General features: G+C 42.0%; 1 protein-coding gene across 5 annotated transcripts in view; it reads right to left on the bottom strand.

Moving 5' to 3' along the window:
• LOC106607421 (pre-B-cell leukemia transcription factor 1) overlaps positions 1-19,296 on the bottom strand; it is a 49,625-nt gene extending 30,329 nt beyond the window's left edge. For 2 of the 5 annotated variants that reach the window (XM_014204347.2, XM_014204348.2), the window contains exons 1-3: positions 17,875-19,296; positions 12,608-12,721; positions 10,807-10,880 (exon numbers count right to left, since the gene is read on the bottom strand). In XM_014204347.2, the coding sequence (XP_014059822.1) occupies positions 10,807-10,880; positions 12,608-12,721; positions 17,875-18,053 (367 nt within the window). In that variant the 5' untranslated portion in view covers positions 18,054-19,296. The remainder of the gene's footprint in view (positions 1-10,806; positions 10,881-12,607; positions 12,722-17,874) is intronic. The other 3 variants (XM_014204350.2, XM_014204349.2, XM_014204352.2) reach the window with 3 other exon arrangements.
• Positions 19,297-21,602: the final 2,306 nt, after the last annotated feature.

The following is a 21,602-nucleotide window of genomic DNA, read 5'->3' as shown; positions in this document are numbered from 1 at the left end:
ATGCGCAAGTGCAAGTAGCCTGGCTAGTTTACTACAGCCCCCTTGAGAAGATTCAGAAAAATTACTAGACAGTCTCGATCCTCTCATTCCGTATATGACATGAGACACATTTGACAGAAGAACCAAAAGTACCAAATTCTAGTACCAAACCATATTTCATGTTCTAGTATAAAAAAGTACAGAAGTGTCAGTATACCGTGCAGCACTAGTAGTTAGCCTGCTTAGGTTCAAGTTGTAAAGGGCTTAATTTACAAACAAAGTTGAGAACAATTCTATGTTCTACATTCAGTTAACAAGCTTCAACCCAGTTGTCCTACTGTGTTGTAAACGGTATGTGTTTCTCTTTTGTCCCAAGTGGCATACTGTACAAGGCCTATATGAATTTACCTTTACCCAAAGCTTGGGTGCGGGCTGCTGTTCAGCCAACAGACGCCTAAAGCTTCAACCTCATAAAAAAATGCATTAAAAAAAAGTATTGAGGTTTCTCCAACAACTCATTAAGTTTTACAGGTAGGTTCAAATGAAGCTCTTTGAAAAATAATAATAATAATTAAAAGGGCTTAATTAGTCCTGTGATTCACTGGACGGCAGGGCTGATGGCTCTAGTCTGGTCAGTACTAAAGCAGAGCCAGGACCAATGCTATAGGTCTACAGCTCTGTGTGTATGAAATTGTACACATTTTGACCAGGGCAGGTAAAAAGGGTTCCTTTTTAGACACAGACAAGTATTTCTCAACCTTTTCTGTACTTGACCGGGCAAGATAGGTGTTTTGCTCCTTGGAGAACATTTTACAATAAATCTAGGCCTAAATTCTGAAAGCCGTCTAAATCAGTGTCCGAACTATCTCAAGCAGCGATCAGCATCATCCCAGGTAACAGTAGCAGTCCACAGACTGGAGGTTGACAAACACTGATCTAGAACAGTCAAGGATGTCTACGGTTAGAGACATTCAATATTTAATTGTGTTGTCCTTTATGGTTCGGTTGATAGGGCATGGCAATGCCAGGATTGTGGATTAAATTCCAGAGCCACCCATACGTAAAAATGTTTGCACACATTATTAAGTCATTTTATATAAAAAAATAAAAATAAATAAAAAAACCAACTGCTAAACGGCATACATTATATTATCGATTTTCATTGCCTAGTTCTAGACAACAACTAGGTTCACTTCAGGAAAGAATTACAGCTTATTGCCTTTTCAATAAACAACCAATAAAAGAAAAAACAGCTTCATCTGGAGGCTGAAAAACAACATGGCTGGTGCTTTTAAGTGGGTTGAAGTCGATTTCAAAACCCTGGCTTGCACCTCGGCATAAATATTTCAATAAATAGGCGTGCTTGAGGCAGTCATGTTCCGCCATTAGTTTTTACTGCTTAGATCTTGAAAACATTCTACAACACTGGTTCAGTCAGACAGGGGCAGCAGCGTAGCCTAGTGGTTAGAGCGTTGGACTAGTAACCGAAAGGTGGCAAGATCAAATCCCCCAGCTGACAAGGTACAAATCTGTCGTTCTGCCCCTGAACAAGGCAGTTAACCCACTGTTCCTAGGCCGTCATTGAAAATAAGAATTTGTTCTTAACTGACTTGCCTAGTAAAATTAAAGGTAAAATTAAAAATAAAAGACCTCTGTGCTGGCACATTCAGTAGAGCATGGTGCATGCAACTCCAAGGGACGTGGGTTAGTTTCCAGCTGACCCATACGTAAAAATGTACACATGCATTGTGTCGCTTTGGATGAAAGCCTCTGCTAAATGGCATATTATTAACCAGGAAAAACAACAGTGCAGAGAGAGGAATGAAAGAAATGTGTAGTGTCATGTCGAGAGTGAACTTAGCTGCAGAAAAGGCAGGCGAGCACGCAAGCAAACTAGGATTAAAAAGTAATAGCAATGGCCTTTGACAAAACTTTCCCCATTGCACCAGCAGCTATTTTCACTGCCAATGCCCAAGAGAGAACAGAACAAGCCGTCAACCCAGAATGGAAGCAAAGGAGTTGTCTCTTCAACTTTGATCAATTCCTGTCTTTCCCTTCCCATGGCTTTTAAATTTGTTTCAGAGTGAATCTTCAAAAGATTTTAACAAAATAAAATGTTCACGCATATGAAGGTAATGTTTAACGTGAGAGAAAGAGAGCAGAGGGGGGGGGGGAGAGAAAAATAAAGAGCGAGAGACTTGTGGTGGAGAAGTGAAGGGGGAGAGGGGGTCCTGGTATTTTGAGCAGAACATTTCCTTAACAATGAAAACAATCTACCCAACTGCAGCACTCAGAGGAATTCACCTCCCCTCCCCCATTATTACCATATCAAAGCCCGGAGTTCAGAGCAAGTCTTCTCTTTCAAGAATGGGAGCGAGGCGAAGCGAGAGAAGGAGGGGTAGAGGACAAGACCGAAGCAGCAGGAGTAGACCAGAGCACTGACTTTGCTTTTATCCCTGCTGTTCAGTGTGTGAAGACTGCAGAAAATCTAGTAGAGATACTAGAGGACTACTGATTGGGGCCTTCCATAGGCTGCAGGAGAGGGAGTGCGAGAAAGAGGCCTACGCCTTCACTATATTGAAACAAACAGTAAAGAAATATGCTAAGGAAAAAGAAAGAACAGGTCAGAAATCAGCTCAATGTAATTTAGGCTTTGGTGGTATACCGTATACTGGGGTATTTGGAAATAGGGCTTACACTGCTTAAAAAGTCTATAAAAATAAAAACTTTAGGGATAGCCCACTTTTTTTCAATTTTTGCCTAAATGACATACACAAATCTAACTGCCTGTAGCTCAGGCCCTAAAGCAAGGATATGCATATTCTTGGTACCATTTGAAAGGAAACAGTTTGAAGTTGGTGGAAATGTGACTTGAATGCAGGAAAATATGACACAATAGAGTTGGTAGAAAAAAAAGGAAAAAAAAGTATTTTTCTACCACCATCTTTGAAATGCAAGAGAAAGGTCTTCGTTCTAGCCATCACTCTGGTTGTAATTCCGATCGTGTCCACAAGATGGCAGCAGTGCATGTGCAAAGATTCAGATAAATAACTTGAAGTATGAGTGAACTACAAGACTTTTATTGTGAAGTCCCCAGGTACATTTGGGCAAATCGTGAAGGATACACTCGCATTCATATTCCATTTTTCTGCAAGAATATCATCAAATATGTATACTTGGACTTTGATTTAGCTTTCCAAGTATTAGTAGCCATATTATAAGTTCAACATTTGCAAAACAACCAGTTTTCAAAACTCTGAATATCCTTATAATTTTCTCCAAAATGAAAAGGCATGCTGTCGTACAAGGTTAGTAGTTACATTTTACGACATACACATGGTTTCCTGTAAAGCCCAGCTCATTGGCTATCTAGCTAGCTTTGTTTGACCCCGATTGGTGCTCATTTGACAAAGATAGTCGTTCAAGTGATGGCCGCCCGCGTCATCGGCGTGCAATGAAGGCGCTGCTCTCTGACCAAATATGATGTCCTATAGGATATACTACACCCCTAATGAAATAGTGAAGTCTTGATACCTTCTAGGATCTCTGAGGAATAGATACGAACGTGATTTGACTTGTTGAAACAACGTTTATGGTGAGATTCACAGATTCCTTTCTTTGCAAATTGAAGGAGTGGAAATACAATATCAATCGTGCATGCTATATGGACCGTTTTTGGCTATGAAAAAGGATTTTATGTAACAAAACGGCACTATGTTCATGTTATGGGACCCTTTGGATGATACATTCTGAAATCTTGCTCCAATTTAAGTACACATTTCACCTTCAGAGGTGAATTTATCAAACCTATAGCGGTGAAAAAAAAGTGTTATGTTGTTAGGAGCTCTCCTCAAACAATAGCATGGCATTTTTTAGCAGTAATATCTACTGTAAATTGGACAGTTCAGTTATATTAACAAGAATTTAAGCTTTTAGCCGATAAGACAATTATATGTACCGACCGTTGTTGTTTCTCTAAAATCTGCGATCTTGACATAACGAGCTGCATGATTTACAACTGTCTCGTTGACGGAATGCCGATCCTTAAGTTAACCAGTTTCCTCTCCTTCATCTGCCTTGATTGAAGGCTGAACAGCCTGATGGTATTTTGTTATACCGTCAAAACTATTTACTTGACTTTTTTTTTGGTAGCTACTCCAAGTAAATAACTGCAGTCAACTTGTGCTTTACGTTAGGAGATAAAGATTGTGTTCTTCATTTCATACAATTTTCATTTTGAAACTTACCGGTAGTACCCAGTCACGTGGTGCTTGTCTACAAGCACGGCCGGCCCGCTCATTAAATGGCCACCAATGGCGGCAGATTGACGAGGGAAACATTTTCTGAGTTAAACTGACCAAGAGGCACCTCCAACAACACATAAAACCTCACATAATTCTGCCCCAAAACAATGACACTCTCTCAACCGGCAGGATAAGGGCTTCTTAGGTGAGCAAAATATTTTGCTTGTCCATTCCCAGCACATCTCTTCAGGGTGCTGTTGGAGAGACGTCACTGCGGTGCTCCACCAACATTCCATTAAAAAAAAATTTAAAAAATCTAAGGGCCTACCAAGTAGTGCAGCGGTCTAAGGAACTGCGTCGCAGTGCTTGAGGCGTCACTACAGATCCGGGTTCAATCCCGGGCTGTGTCGCAGCCGGCCGTGACCAGGAGACCCATTAGGCGGTGCACAATTGGCCCAGCGTCATCCGGGTTAGGGGAGGATTTGGCCAGCTGGGAAGTCCTTGTCCCATCGCTCTAGCGACTCCTTGTGGCGGCCGGGCGTGTGCACGTCGACTACGGCGTTTCAAGACTAATTACCAATTAAATAATCACAAAATTGGGGGGAAAAAAATGGGGTAAGAAGTACAAAAAAATAATGATCTAGCATAAATCATATTGCAGATATAGAACATGGTAGAAAGAGTATGTGGTCTTTTCTGTAGCCTACAGGCTGGAGATAAAATTTAATGAGACGGACACCATTTACATCATGCAGGTTTCTCCGATCAAATAGCCTAACCTAAATGGTGCCCCCCCCCCCCCCCAAAAAAAATGCACTGTCATGTTAACAAACATATCCTAAAAACAGGTCAGGTCAAAGTAAAATGGACAATATGGAATGGACAATCACAAGTGTTTTCCAGGAGTTTCCCCCCCATTGTCATGATTAGTACTTTCAAGTTTGTATATGTCCCTTTTTGACAAGCTGATCATAGCAAAAAAAGAAAAATCTGCATTTCCCGCTGTGTAAAGACATCGCAAATAGGCTCACGATAACTCCTGATAAATTTGTGTAGCTGATATTCAGAGCTTAAAATAGACAAATCAATTTGTCACAGGAATCAGGACTAATAAAGCCAATGCAACTGACTTTTACAAATGGTGGGCATACCACATGGACGGGCATTCATAAAATTCCACTGCTGGCCGACATTGTACGCTACACCCCAGTAAATACGAGCCCACAACTTTTGAACTTTTTTTGGTCTTGTCCAGACGTTCTTTTTTTTTGTGTTTTACAAAATGGTAGGCTTACCACATAAGACAGGCATTCATAAAAATCAACTTCAGGCAACAGTGTAGGCTACACCTCAGTAAGCACAGACCAACACCCTTTGGACTTTTTTTGGTGCAGTCCGAACTGGCGTTGATTTACACATCCACGGACATTGGTTTTTGGCCCAGTCCAAATCTGAACCAGTCAGAGTGTGTGGTTCAGATTTTGTCCAGCCTTGATTTGGCCCAAACTGATGTCTATAAATTACATTTTCTACATTCATAGCAGAATACCTGTCACATCTGTGACTGACCAAAAATTAAGGAAAGCTTTGACTATGTAGAAGCTCAGTGAGCATGCACTTGCTATCAAGAGAAGACAGGCTATGTGCCCTCTGCCCACAAAATGAGGTGGAAGTCGAGCTGCACTTCCTAACCTCCTGCCAAACGTATGACCATAGAGACACATATTTCCCTCAGATTACACACCAAAAATTGGAAAACAAATCCATATCCTGATAAACTCCCATATCTATTAGGTGAAATACCACAGTGTACAACCACAGCAGCAAGATGTGTGACCTGTTGCCACAAGAAAAAGGCAACCAGTGCAGCACAAACACCATTGTAAATACCTATAATAACCTATATTTATTGATTCTCTTTCCTACTTCAACAATTTGCACATTGTAACATCTGAAATGTCGATCCTTTAACTTTTGTGAGTATCATGTTTACTGTTAATTTCTGATTGTTAATTTCCCTTGCTTTGGCAATGTAAACATATGTTTGAATTGAGAGAGAGTGAGGGATACAAAGAGCAGGAGGAAGGGATGCCTTCTATTCACATTCCAGAGATACATCATGGAGCCTGCAGGGGGTCTTGTGGAGACGTAGGGAAATGGCAGATCAGGTAGGCCTATACAGAGCTGGTAGGAAGAGGGCCACTAAATACAGAATAACCAGCAGACTGGAGCAGTGGCTGAGATTCTTGACAATAGCATAGGCCTACATACAACCACAGGTATTGTAACTCTTTAAAAAAAGGTATCTGTGACCAGATGTTTATCTGTATTCCCAGTCATGGGACATCCATAGATTAGGGCCAAATGAATTAATTTAATATCGACTGTTTTCCTTATATGAACTGTAAATCTTTGAAATTGTTGCATTCATATATTTTGTTTAGTGTATTTCATGTAATAACCATGGCAAAGCTAAAGGTGACATCCAAACCAAACTGATTTAACCTATAACCATTGGCGCTCTATGCCTCCATTTCATCCAGCCACACATTTTTCAGGCCTCTCTCCACCAGAAAGCTTATGTGAAAAATCAAAGGCATTAGGGTAAACAAGGCCGCTGGTTGCCTGGACAACAGGGTATCCTACCCCTTCCAGCCTACCCTTTACTCTGGTCCTATGAGGAGAGAGCAATAATGCACTACTGACAGGCCACCATAACAGGCAGCAGTGCAGCAGCACTTTCAAACTGCATTACAAAATGAGAGCGATAAAGGGGAGAGGAGAGAGAGCAAGAGAAGGGGAGAGTAGAGGAGGATGGGGAAGTAATTAAGGCAGGGAAAAGAGAGAATCCATGAAAAGGAGAGGTAAGAGTGGAGAAAGAAGGAGGGCAGGTAGCTCTAAAGCCCAGCCCCTCTCCTCCCACGCCAGCCAACATAACCATCAATCTGTCATCCATCCCGCCACTCCTGAGCCGGCCTCCTCCTTTGAACCATGCCAAAGAGCGCTAGCTGACTAGAATAGCTAATAAGATAGGAACAAATAACTTTTTAATGAGAGCCATGGCTGGTCTGGAAAAGCTGCACGACATGACCAAAAGTATGTGGACACCTGCTCGTCAAACATCTCATTCCAAAATCATGGGCATTAATATGGAGTTGGTCCCCTCCTTTGCTGCTTTAACAGCATCCACTCTTCTGGGAAGGCATTCCACTAGATGTTCGAACATTGCTGCGGGGACTTGCTTCCCTTCAGCCACAAGAGCAATAGGGAGGTAGGGCACTGATGTTGGGCGATTAGGCCTGGCTCGTAGTCAGCGTTCCAATTCATCTCAAAGGTGTTCGATCGGGTTGAGGTCAGGGCTCTGTGCAAGCCAGTCAAGTTCTTCCACGCCGATCAACAAACCATTTCTGTATGGACCTCGCTTTGTGCATGGGGGCATTGTTATACTAAAACAGGAAAGGGCCTTCCCTGAACTGTTGCCATAAAGTTGGAAGCACAGAATCGTCTAGAATGTAATTGTATGCTGTAGCGTTAAGATTTCCCTTCACTGGTACTAAAGGAGCCTAACCCGAAGCATTAAAAAATACATTTAAAAAAAATAAAAAATAAAAACAGCCCCAGACCATTATTTCTCCACCAAACTTTATCATTGGCACTATGCATTGGGTAGGTAGCGTTCTCCTGGCATCTGCCAAACCCAGATTTGTCTGTCGGACTGCCAGATTGTGAAGCGAAATTCATCAATCCAGAGAACGCGTCTCCACTGCTCCAGAGTCCAATGGCGGTGAGCTTTATACCAATCCAGCCGACTCTTGGCATTGCGCATAGTGATCTTAGGCTTGTGTGCGTGCGGCTGCTCGGCCATGAAAACCCCTTTCATGAACCTCCCAATGAACCGTTCTTGTACTGACGTTGCTTCCAGAGGCAGTTTGGATCTCGCTAGTGAGTGTTGCAAACAAGGACAAATTATTTTTACGCGCTATATGCTTTAGTGGTCCCGTTCTGTGAGATTTGTGAGGCCTACCCCTCCGCGACTGAGCAGTTGTTGCTCCTAGACATTTCCACTTCACAATAACAGCACTTACAGTTGACCGGGACAAAAATTTGACAAACTGACTTGTTGGAAAGGTGGCATCCTATGACGGTGCCATGTTGAAAGTCACTAAGCTCTTCAGGAAGGCCATTCGACTGCCAGTGTTTGTCTATGGAGATTGCATGGCTGTGTTCTCAACTGTATACACCCGTAAACAACGGGTGTGGCTGAAATAGCCGAATCCACTAATTCAAAGGGATTTCCACACACACACATACATACACACATACACAGTGAGGGGGGAAAAGTATTTGATCTCCTGTTGATTTTGTACATTTGCCCACTAACAAAGAAATGATAAGTCTATACATTTTAATGGTAGGTTTATTTGAACAGTGAGCGACAGAATAAGAACAAAAAAAATCCAGAAAAACACATGTCAAATGTTATAAAATGATTTGCATTTTAATGAGCGAAATAAGTATTTGACCCCTCTGCAAAACATGACTTAGTGGCAAAACCCTTGTTGGCAATCAGAGGTCAGACGTTTCTTGTAGTTGGCCACCAGGTTTGCACACAATCTCAGGAGGAATTTTGTCCCACTCCTCTTTGCAGATCTTCTCCAAGTCAGTAAAGTTGAGGCTGACGTTTGGCAACTCGAACCTTCAGCTCCCTCCACAGATTTTCTATGGGATCAAGGTCTGGAGACTGGCTAGGCCACTCCAGGACCTTAATGTGCTCCTTCTTGAGCCACTCCTTTGTTGCCTTGGCTGTGTGTTTTGGGTCATTGTCATGCTGGAATACCCATCCACGACCCATTTTCAGTGCCCTGGCTGAGGGATGGAGGTTCTCACCCAAGAGTTGACAGTACATGGCCCCGTCCATCATCCCTTTGATGCGGTGAAGTTGTCCTGTCCCCTTAGCAGAAAAACACCCCCAAAGCATAATGTTTCCACCTCCATGTTTGACGGTGGGGATGGTGTTCTTGGGGTCACAGGCAGCATTCCTCCTCCTCCAAACACGGCGAGTTGAGTTGATGCCAAAGAGCTCCATTTTGGTCTCATCTGACCACAACACTTTCACCAGTTGTCCTATGAATCATTCAGATGTTCATTGGCAAACTTCAGACGGGCATGTGTATGTGCAGCGCCAGCAGGTGGACCTTGCGGGCGCTGCAGGATTTCAGTCTTTCACGGCGTAGTGTGTTACCAATTGTTTTCTTGGTGACTATGGTCCCAGCTGACTTGAGATCATTGACAAGATCCTCCCATGTAGTTCTGGGCTGATTCCTCACCGTTCTCATGATCATTGCAACTCCACGAGGTGAGCTCTTGCATGGAGCCCCAGGCTGAGGGAGATTGACAGTTCTTTTGTGTTTCTTTCATTTGCGAATAATCGCACCAAATGTTGTCACCTTCTCACCAAGCTGCTTAGCGATGGTCTTGTAGCCCAAACCAGCCATGCGTAGGTCTACAATCTTGTACTTGACATCCTTGGAGAGCTCTTTGGTCTTGGCCATGGTGGAGAGTTTGGAATCTGATTGATTGATTGCTTCTGTGGACAGGTGTCTTTTATACAGGTAACAAACTGAGATTAGGAGCACTCCCTTTAAGAGTGTGCTCCTAATCTCAGCTCGTTACCTGTATAAAAGACACCTGGGAGCCAGAAATCTTTCTGATTGAGAGGGGGTCAAATACTTACTTCCCTCATTAAAATGCAAATCAATTTATAACATTTTTGACATGTGTTTTTCTGGATATTTTTGTTTTTAATTGTGTCTCTCACTGTTCAAATAAACCTACCATTAAAATTATAGACTGATAGATTCTTTGTCAGTGGGCAAACATACAAAATCAGCAGGGGATCAAATACTTTTTTCCCCCACTGTAGCGTACTGTCACAGATTCTTTCCCTGCCCTTTGAAATTGCTCAGACACAGAAAATGTAGTTCAAATTGATATTAGCTCGATTGCTTCCAGCAGGTTTGGATCAGCTCAGCATAACAAAAACAACCACCTACTTTCCTTTCAAACCTTAGTTACCAAATCAACCAATGACATCAATATCCAGTCAATAGTGTTATCTGAGGAATCAATAGGTAATGAATCATGTGCCAAGGTTGCCATTAACGAACCAATAGAAGCACCCATAAGGCCTATATGTCTGAAACAACCTGAAAATATTGGTGCAGAGTACTGGTCCGCAACCCAAATGGCACCTTCTTCCCTATATAGAGCACTTCTTTTGACCAGGGCCTATAGGTCCCAGTGAACGAGTGCTCGTTCAAGTTCTGCACTTCATCGATTTAAAAAGAAAAGCACTGGTATAAGAGATATTGTGGAAACTCCCCAGCTCATGCTTACACCAATCCAATGCTTTGAAATGTGTGGGGAGGAATAAGGTATCCGACAATAAAATTGTATTTTTTCACAGAAATGTGGGTTTGCGTTATAAAACAATTCCTATTGAGTGCACATTTCAGTAGAAAGGTAGCGAACTGAGATTCAGGCAGACTGGGATGAGAGTTGAGAACAAAAAGTGGAGACTCACCGGTCTTCTCTTTGATCTCACACAGAACGCTGAAGAGGGCAGGCTTCATTCTGTGACAGTTCAGGGCGTGTTTCCTGCCGGCGAGAAAGGAGAGAGGGGGGGAGAAGAAAGAGAGCGAGGAAGAGAGGGAGTTGGAGGTAAGATTAGAATATATGCCTGCTTGTCCTAGTCATTTTATAGCATGTGCCGCGCCATGGAAAAGCGAGCTAAATTAGAGTCGATGAGGTTCGTCCATCCAGCATTGATCTAGTAGTGCAAGGTTCTGTATTAATGGATTTATAAAAACCAATTTAAAAAAAGAAAAAAGTAGTTGTATTATCACACACTCAGTTTCACATTGAGCTTAATATCTTGGTCCCCCATAGCACTTATCAAGTTACCTCCAAAGCCATGTTACTTTTGTACACGCAGCAATTTTTTGGTGAAAGCATACTCTGCTGAACACCCACTCAGCGACACTTGACTTTTAATTATATTATAAACTCTCAATTAAAAAATTAAATTATGCAAACAAACTAATGGGCCAGGCGCCATCACTGGTAGTCCAGGGCCTTATTACTAACGGCCACGCAGGGCTTGCGCCCTGGGGCCCCGACCTCCATGGGTACCCAACCAAATTATTAATACTTCCGGCGGCAGGCCCCCCCAAACAAAAAACTTAGTTAGGTACCCAATACTGCTCAGATAGCATACGAACACGGCATAAGCCATGGCAAAATGTGTAGAATAGCAGGAAATTTGCTTTAAAACTGCTAAATTCTCTCTCAACCTCATGGCAAAATGTGTAGGATTACCACTGTTAGTCATTGTAAAGATTGTGAGCTCAATGGGGCTCTCGGGAATTTAAATGGCAGCTCGTGAAAATGCAATTTTAGTAGGGGGTCCTTGCCCACGGGCTCATAATATTTAGGAGGCCTTGACATTAAAAAGTTTGAAAATCCCTGACACAACACACACAGAAACATGACTCGCATATTCCTCATTGCTCTGATCTGTGCAGCTTCAGTGAAGAGCTTAATATTGAGTCCTTCCAGAGTGTCATGATAACTCCCTAGAGCTGTGATCCTCAACTGAAGGGAACCTTTGTTTTTTTTGCATCTATGCCTATTTATAAACCACAAAACATCTCATATTCAAACTCATGAAATACATTGGGGAATCATGTGCTGAAATACGCAACAGCTAAAACGTACAGTCAAGGATTTGATGGATAAAATAAATTGACCAACCAATACTACTAAAAATAATACTACCCAAAAGAGGAGCTTGACAAAGGTAAAAAGGTGTTCAACTGATAAGCTGTTTTGAAACATTGCCGACACAGGCATCAGAGAGACAACAACCATGATACAACATATGAATGAGTAGGCAACACCTAACCTCAACACCAAGTCCAGTTGTGTCCATGCAGGAGGCCTAACCTTGGCTATATCATATTGGGAAATGCGTGAGTATTTATATGCTGAGAAGAAGTGTATATTGATGTGTCTGTCGATAACGAGGGCATCGCGCGTTACATTACTTGTTCGAGCATAATTGTGTCCACCTGTGTGTCAGTCTTAATTATATATTTAACCTTTAATTACACAGGTTTGTCTCACTGAGCAACATTTTTTATTTTGCAAGTGAGAGGAGTTCAGGTACAATTATTATTATTATTTTTTAAATCACTGCTGGATTTGAGTGGGAGAGGGGCCATGGAGGGAGATATGGGGGGGGGGTCAGGGGGGTATGAGCAGGAGCAGGTGTGGTGCTCTCATGGGGCATGCGGTCAGTCCTGTGGGTCCTGTACACTACTGACCTGTGCTGGAAGTTGAGTGGCAGGCCACCCCCTGCCGTGCCCCCCCCAGCTCCCCCTCCCTCTGCGGGGTCATCTGATCCGCCCCAGTGCGCCGGCGACTCCTCTGGCCAGCATCTGGATATGGGGTAACAGGGGGAGAGGGTGAGGGGCGGGCAGGACAGGTTGAGTGGTAGTGCACTAGTAAGGCACTGTTGTCGTCGTCTCCTCATTTGTTATCGCCGATGCCACCCCAGATAGTAAAACAGCCATCCTACCACACTGGGTCAGACCCGGTACATAGTGCACTAGCAGGGCACTGTGCTGTCCAGCCATCTCATCTGTTCTCTCCTGCCACCCAGCCCAGACAGTCACCCCCCCAGGTCAGTATAAGGGCTATGCATGCATGCATGCATGCAAGGGGCCCCACAGGTGACATGCATGGCCTAGGCAGGCTACATTTGATGGCGTGTGTCTGTGTGTGCAGAGATATGCCAATTAAAGTGGAAGTCACCTCTTTGGCCATCTCATTTAAAGTTTGAGTGATAGGAGAGCATTTAGTCCAAAATCAAAGGCTAAAATGTAAGTCATTGAATAGGCCTTTATCAGACCATCTAAATCATGAACTAGGGCTAACCCATGACGGGCCATATCATGTCCAAGCCGAAAATCAACAGTCCATTGACTTTATCCATCTTGCTGCTGTATGGAAATATGCAATTGACTTTCATCCCTGGCAAGTTTCCAAATGTATACTGTGTATGTATTTTGTTAAACTTTCAAAAATTAAAAAAAAAAAAATCTATCAAGCTAGCCTATAGACTACTACTAGTGAGTAATTTCACTGATCTAGAGCACCTCAGGTCTTCAGACCTGCATATACAACTAATTAGGGTTGTCACGATTCTCAGAGGTATCGTGGCAAAAAAAAGAAGAATAAAAAAAAATCTTTTTTAAGGACCCAAGAGTTCAGTCTGCTTTGTGTTTCCTTTTTTGCCAAGGAAAATCTAGTATCGTTGCATCGCGATACAGGTATCATGACAACCCTACACCTCAGAATAGGCTTTAGCTGCTGCCTAAGAGTTTCTGACTCCATCCTCAGATGAGAAGGCCGGACATGTAAACAACAGGGAGAAGAAGTGCCATAGACGCAGGCTCAGTCTATCCCAGGGCAAACATTAAGCGCCTTCTTGACAGACTCATTGAATCCCTTCTCAGAAAAATGTTGCCTATGTTTAATTGTTCCAAAAACCCTATGCAAGTCAGAGTAGTGGTGGTGCGGTGCAACTCTTTAATTAGTATCAGAGATGCCCTGATATGGATTGGCATGCTGTAGTCTGGTAGGGGGTGGGAATCATAAGTATCCTCTTGATGGACTAATCCAATCCCAGAATCCCCCCAAAAATGCTAGGCCTACCTAATCATGTGCCAAAAAATGCTAGGCAAGTAAAAAAAAGAAAAGAATTTACTAACTGCTCAACTCTGAACATCTCTCAGACACAGAGTATAAATCTATAGCACAGCCATCTAAAAACTCACAACCACATCATGCACACACACCATAGACATTGAGAGAAAAAGAGGTCTTCAACATTGTAAACACACAAACATTATTTTGGACCCAATTTATTTATTGAACACATATTCCAGTTAGTGACGTTTTCAAAGTTATACCCTTAACAGTAAAGGCAACATCCTTGAGTTCATCAGAATCATCATAAGCTGTGAGTGTAGCGTCCAGCACTCCCCCACCCCATCTCATTAATAGAAACTAGATTTTCGGACAGCTGCACCCCCGTACACGTTTTAGGAGAATTGATTGCACCCCGTGCAAAATGAAAAGGATGCACACCACCAGGACGGGAGGGAGTGAATTAATTAAGAGAACCAGGTGGTCAAATGTGGGGTGGAAAATCACATCACACACACTGGTCTCGTATTGGGACAGCCACGTCTTTTGTTCACAATTCTGACCCCCCCCCCCCCCCCCACTACAGCTTCTCAAAGCCACATAGCATATGAGTATGGGCAATTTGCTTATTGTCATGCACACACACACCAAGAGTCATGATATGCAAACATATATTTTGCATGCATTAACAAGTGAAGTGAAAGACCTAAATTATTAATGATTGTTCTGTCAAAACAAGTGACTGATTAACATGTCCTATAACTACACCATGCTATTATATATTTCCATAGCCATGTTGACGTGTCATATCAGATCTGGCGTGGCAAATAACTTTTACAAGCCCACACAAGTGAAGTCCCTCCAACATTTTAACTAACGACCATTTGAATTTCAAAAGATCATCACAGACAGCGATGGCTCAATTAAAAGCGGCCTGATTATCTATGCTAATGACAATATAGGAGATGAATCAAGTGCATTTACGTGTCCAAACTTGCACCCTATATAGTGCACCATGTAAAAAAAAAAAAATAGTGCACGATATAGGGAATACGGTGACATTTGGAAGGCATAATTAATGGTCCTTGCTATCTGGGTTCTTTGGGACGTCCTTACCCCATGGAAGTTGAAATTTACAATGGCTAAGGTAAGAGTTAAGAGTCGGTAAAGGTTATGGGATCGCGGATAGCACTAACACCATTTATCTAGCAGGGCTAACAATTTGGCAGGCCTGTGATGGGAACAAATGGTTTGATTGAGCTTGCATGTGTTCAGTGACGTAGACAAAAGTAATTACAAAAAAAAAAATACATAAAAAAAAAAACACTACATGAATGCTAATGTAATTGAAAAAGGAAAAGTGACATTTCACAATGTTCCTCCACTTTTTATTAAAAAGATGGTCTGACACACACCTTCATTAGGATGTAGGTTGAACAATAGTATACAGTACAATGTGCCAAGATTAAATACTAACCCTAAGCAGAGTTAAACAAGTTGTCTTTAAAAGTGTAAACCGCAAATGTATTTATTTATTTGACGACAGCCAAAAACTTGTTTAAACTTAACACATTGGGGAAAACTTCAGCTTTCATGTAGTTGTGCCCACTCTTCAAGAGATCGAGGTGAACCGACTAGGTATCATAGATCTGAATGTTACATTTTACATAACCCAGGTAACACTGTTTGCCCTGGCTTTCCAACAACCTAGGAGCTAAATCTGATGTGCTATTTGCATATACAGTTGAAGTCGGAAGTTTACATACACTTAGGTTGGAGTCATTAAAACTCGTTTTTCAAACACTCCACAAATTTCTTGTTAACCTCTCTGGGCTAGGCGGGACGTAATCGTCCCACCTATGCAACAGCCAGTGTAATCCCGTGGCACGATTTTCAAATACCTTAGAAATGCTATTACTTCAATTTCTCAAACATATGACTATTTTACACCATTTTAAAGACAAGACTCTCGTTAATCTAACCACACTGTCCGATTTCAAAAAGGCTTTACAACGAAAGCAAAACAGATTATGTCAGCAGAGTACCCAGCCAGAAATAATCAGACACCCATTTTTCAAGCTAGCATATAATGTCACAAACACCCAGAAGACAGCTAAATGCAGCACTAACCTTTGATGATCTTCATCAGATGACAATCCTAGGACATTATGTTATACAATACATGCATGTTTTGTTCAATCAAGTTCATATTTATATCAAAAACCAGCTTTTTACATTAGCATGTGACGTTCAGAACTAGCATACCCCCGCAAACCTCCGGTGAATTTATTTCTGGCTGGGTACTCTGACATAATCTAATGTTTTGCTTGCGTTGTAAAGCCTTTTGAAATCAGACAGTGTGGTTAGATTAACGAGAGTCTTGTCTTTAAAATGCTGTAAAATAGTCATATGTTTGAGAAATTGAAGTAATAGCATTTCTAAGGTATTTGAAAATCGCGCCGCTGGATTACACTGGCTGTTGCGTAGGTGGGACGAATTCGTCCCGCCTAGCCCAGAGAGGTTAAATTAAAGTGGTGATCCTAATTGACCTAAGACAGGACATTTTTACTAGGATTAAATGTCAGGAATTGTGAAAAACTGGGTTTAAACGTATTTGGCTAAGGCGTATGTAAACTTCCGACTTCAACTGTAACTGTACATCAAAACATGAAATCAGGCAAAGATGCCACGATGTGTAAAAACCAAAATGCAATGAGAGATGTTCTAATCTTGAGCTGTAAAATAGGAGCCTAATGTTAACCCTTTATAGTCCAAAGACCTTGGCTCTGCCAGCCAAAACAGCCAAATACTCCATCTAAACGTGAATAGATTCTCAATTGCGGTACGGTTCTAGAAACATAAAGCCGGCTTTCATATCACATTTTCACAAATGCTAAATGTACACTTACTGTACACTGCTTTAACCGGTTGTAACAGTTGCAGCCTCAGTATTTTTCAGTGACAACACGTTTGTGTGGCATCAGTCTTCTGTTTACACACAGGTGTTTGGAGACGCTGATAGCCAATAACTTGGAAATATGGCCCCGTGGAAACCCTAAAGCACAGTTTAAAAAATAAATTTAAAATCTTTTTAAGAAAGTGTGCGGTAATTTAACCTTTTGTTTTTTTTAAATTATTTATTGCTGCTATGAAAGATACAATCATTATGTTTCCAAAACCGTACCACAAGCGATGCATGGTACCGTTTTGCATATGCGTGGGGCTCTTAACTCCCCTGGCCAGAAGATACTGTCATCACTAGGCGTTAAAGGTGGTTAGCATCTATGAATGGGCTGGAGAGCTGCACTGAAAACATGTTCTTCTTCCTTGCCTTCAAAATTGGCAAAAAAGCCATAATTTTCCAAATTTGATGCTCCCTGACTGTTTAGCTTTCATTTTGGTGATTTGTTTGTGAGCTCGAAACAGTCAAGAAACTGTATGAATGTAGCTTCATTATCATTTATACACAGTTAAGATTTTGTTTTAGTAATTTAAAGTATTTTGACTGTTTTCCTCCACACAAAAATAAAAAAGATTTTACACAAAACACCTGCATGATTGGACCCCTCGCGGGCCGGATATGGCACCTGGGCCGTATGTTTGGCACCAATGGGCTAGGCTACAGAAATATTCTGTGTATGTGTGAGGAGCCTGCTTCTTTTATTCGTGTAGCCCACCATTAAATTATTAGTCAGATAATGGAATCTTCTGTTGTTGACAAACCACAAGTGACTGAATAAAGCAGCGTCCATCACAACAAAAATAGCCATAATTGTACTGTACAAGGCAACAAGCGAGCAACAGAACACAAGACGAAAGCATTAACAAAAACATATCGTCTCATCTTGGCTCCATATTTCCCTTGCAGCACGTTTCTTACCTGGCCTGCGCCTCGTCCAGGCTTTCGTCTGTGATGGCCATGATCTGTTGTAGAATATCCCCAATGTCTTGTTGAGGTTGACCGAGCTGTTTCCTAAGCGAATCTGGGTCGCCAACGTCGCCTTGTGATAACCCGCCGAGTCCGGCGAGTCCCGCCAGCATCCGCGTCTGATCATCCATAGCTACTTAAAAAAAAAACTAGGTCCTTTCCTCACAATCGAATTCACACAATTAGCCAGATAGCTAGCTAACAATGAAACCCCCAGCGCAAATCATACGCCACTGGCTGAGAGTAATTAATTACAGCCAGCTAACGTTAGTTAACCTAAAAAAAAGAATCCCAAAGCAGTTCCACATTCATAAACGATTTGTGCTGCTCGCCGATGTCAATAACCACGGTAAGCTACTATAGCGAATAAATGCTGCTAGCTAAGCAACTGGCAAGCTAGCTGTGTAGACCTAAGAAACATACAGGGGAAAAAAAGCAACGGACACATGCACTAAGTAGGGAGCTGGCAGACAGCGCCTCACGCTAAAACAAGAAAATCGTTCTGTCCCGCGAATAAAATATGCATTCAAAATAATGCGAAAAAAATACAAAACAAAATGTGGCAACACCTTGCTAGCTAGATGCATACATCGATAATCACACTTGCGGTGGTTCAAAGGGGTTATCAAAACAGAGTATTGTTTTCGCAGACTGGAAAAAGCTGCGCGAGGACCAGTGTGCGTCGTTCACATAACACCAGCTCGCGCTAGCTGGTGTAGCCAATTACCAAATTAGCTGGCTAAGTAGCCAGTTAGCTAGATACTTCAAGTGCAGAAAACAAACTCGTATGGCATCGGTAAAGAAAATAACAGAATTACTATAATTTGATAACACTACCTATGCAAATAACAGGCAACATGTGGGTTAATTTAGACAACTATGCTGGCGCAAGTAAATAACGCTCGCTAAGTTAATTAAAAAAAAAAAGTGGCTAACGATGTTATCGAGGACCACAATGCTAAAGCTCAAAACACAACTAACTAGTTGATGTGTGATAAAATAGAATCACATCATCGGTATCGCAACTGATTGATCAATTCCAAACAAAATGTAGCAAGTGGGCAATGCTAGTTTAAAAGGCAACGACGCTGGCATGCTAAATAGTTAGCTAACAAGATGATCACCCGTGTATTTTCACGGGTCCTCAGCTGGGACAGTCACTCTCCTCCCACATAAAAATCACGTTTGAGGAAAAAAATGTTTGCTGAAAGTTATAATGGCATTTCCCACCGGCCACCCACGGCAAGTTGAATTCCATTACACCCTCGGCTGCAGTAGAGTGTGTGTTTTCTCTGATTCTTTTATTTTTGCAGGACAAAGGTTAGCGTTTCCTCCCTTCTGCTCACGAAGCCACAACAAACTGACCATACAATATCGCGCATTCGATTCATAATGCTACTGCGTCACCGCCCCTAGGCTGTCAGATCGTATTGATGAGATATTTTCCTTCCATTTTATTGAAATATGTTCCTGTTTCATATAAACTAATCCAGGGCCACATGAAAAACTTCAGTCGGCTATTTTAGACTTTTGTTTTGAACCACTTCCCTGACATGCAGATGACCCATGTCATCTGTATGACCCTGAACAGTGTTAGCCCATTGAGCTCAGGCTGGCAATTAGGCATTCAGGTCACAGGCATGGTTCCTATTTACGCAAAAGATATTCATGGAAGCACTTCTGCTACAATAGTATACTGCCAAGAGGTCTTGACCTCAGTGGCACAGGTGGTACACTACATTTGCAGGGGGCAGATCAAGGGGTTGAGTTTGAATAAGGGGGTACTGTTTGGACTTGGCTGAGTGTCAGTCTGACACAATTGTAATTAGTAGTGTAAGCTTTCTTTACTGTCAAGATCACCTCAAGCCTGAACTGTCAATTGATTGAATTACCACCACGCTCAACCCATTGACCAAATCAATGACTGAATCATACAGTAACTGGGACCAATATTGAAGCCTCTCATAATTAATCTACCAAAAAATCGGTCAAATTGGAACAAATCAGACCATCAAATAGGCCACTATTAAACTGGATGTGTTCAGAAACATCCAATGAATGAAACTTCCTATGTCTTTTAGTGTGAGAAATATGGACAGCACAGATTCATTTTTTTTCTGCAAACGTGGACGATTTTGCTGTCATTTATCACTCAGATGAGAGAGCAGCTCCACTATATAAATTGGGAGACTGGATAGACATGGAGGAGAGAAGGCTGACTGCTGTGCTGGAATGATGGGTGTGCACACCACGAAGGGGAGTGCACAGGACAAAACTGGATGTGGATTATGCTGACGCTCAGCACATCCCTCTTCTACAGTCTATGCCTAATCAATCTGAAGTTAGAGAAGGGAGAGGGGGTAGATTTTATAAAGACCTGGCCTAACAGGGAGAAAATCATTTTTACAGAACCAACAGGCATTTACACATCAGAAGTAGGCCCAGGCCTGTTATGGGTCACAAGAAACCATCACGTTTAACCCTGTTTATTTGAGTACATTTTTGGTCCATTTGCAAACTCTATATTGTAAGAGTAATGTTAATCAGTGATGTCAACACATCTAAATAAACTATACATGATCAATAAATAATAAGCTAATCCATATGTTGTATCTAGTTCTGTATTTTCCTATTTATATCCTGTTTATTCTGTGAATGTTGTTTTCTTCAGTGCCTGAATATGTGACTTGACTTCTTTCAATTTGTAAGCAGGAGAAGCCCTCTCTCGTTCTCATACCACAAGCATCCAGCCTTATTTTAATCTAAATAAGAATCAATCTCTTGCCGTGCACCACCCTCCCTCCGTGATTCCCCAGCTCTCACGGTCACAACCTCACTTTTCTCCCACTCCTCCTCTGTCCTTTCTCTCATTCTTACCATGCACCCCCCCCCACTGCAAGAACAGCCCACAGAAAATACATATGTTTGTAATACAGCAATAAATAAGATGAAATATCATGGTGATTTGAATCAGTAGGCACCTTTCCTATTTGGTGGTCAGAACTTGAGCCTGTCTGATTCCTTTTACACAATTTCTTAAACAGACATCACACTGTTCATGCAAGTGTAACCCTATTGACTGTTAAACTTCTCTGAGGAAATATTCCTCGTCGGGGCCACATTCAGTTGTTCATCATGTTTCTCCTGGTAAGAGGAAGGCTCAAGGCTCAACCTCATAACATGAAAGATGGTGAGAGAAAACTTAAGATGTGAGAGTGAATGAGATTGAAAAAGGAAGAAAGGGGGGGGGTTATGAAACAGGCATAATAGGCATAATGTCAGGCCTTCGTTCTGCGCCAGTGACCCGGTGAAAGGAGAGGGAGGGAGTCAATATGAGGTGGGGGAGGGGCTTCCTCCCTGATGGACAGGAGAAGGGACAGAGGAAGACATAGCAGTGCTGGAGGAGAGAAAAGAGGACTGAATCTCTGGACAAAACAGAAAAGATTGAGGGATAAGAAAGGGACAGGGAGTAAAGTATTATACATATGATACAAGGGTGTGTTGAGAGAACTAACAAGTTGTGTGTACAGAGAATACTTCCCCTTGTTACACACTGAAACCAATAGATGTTTCAAAGGAGTTGGGATGGAATAATGTTTCACATTTCCTTGTTTATGAAGGGTTAAAAACAAATACAGGATTGGACCTGGTTTTAAAACAACTGATTCAATGGTCAGAAA

The sequence above is a fragment of the Salmo salar genome, chromosome ssa06 (assembly GCF_905237065.1).
Source record: "Salmo salar chromosome ssa06, Ssal_v3.1, whole genome shotgun sequence".
Classification (NCBI taxonomy): Eukaryota; Metazoa; Chordata; class Actinopteri; order Salmoniformes; family Salmonidae; genus Salmo; species Salmo salar.
Note: the sequence above shows the minus strand (reverse complement) of the source record. Positions and strands in the feature narration are given on the sequence as shown.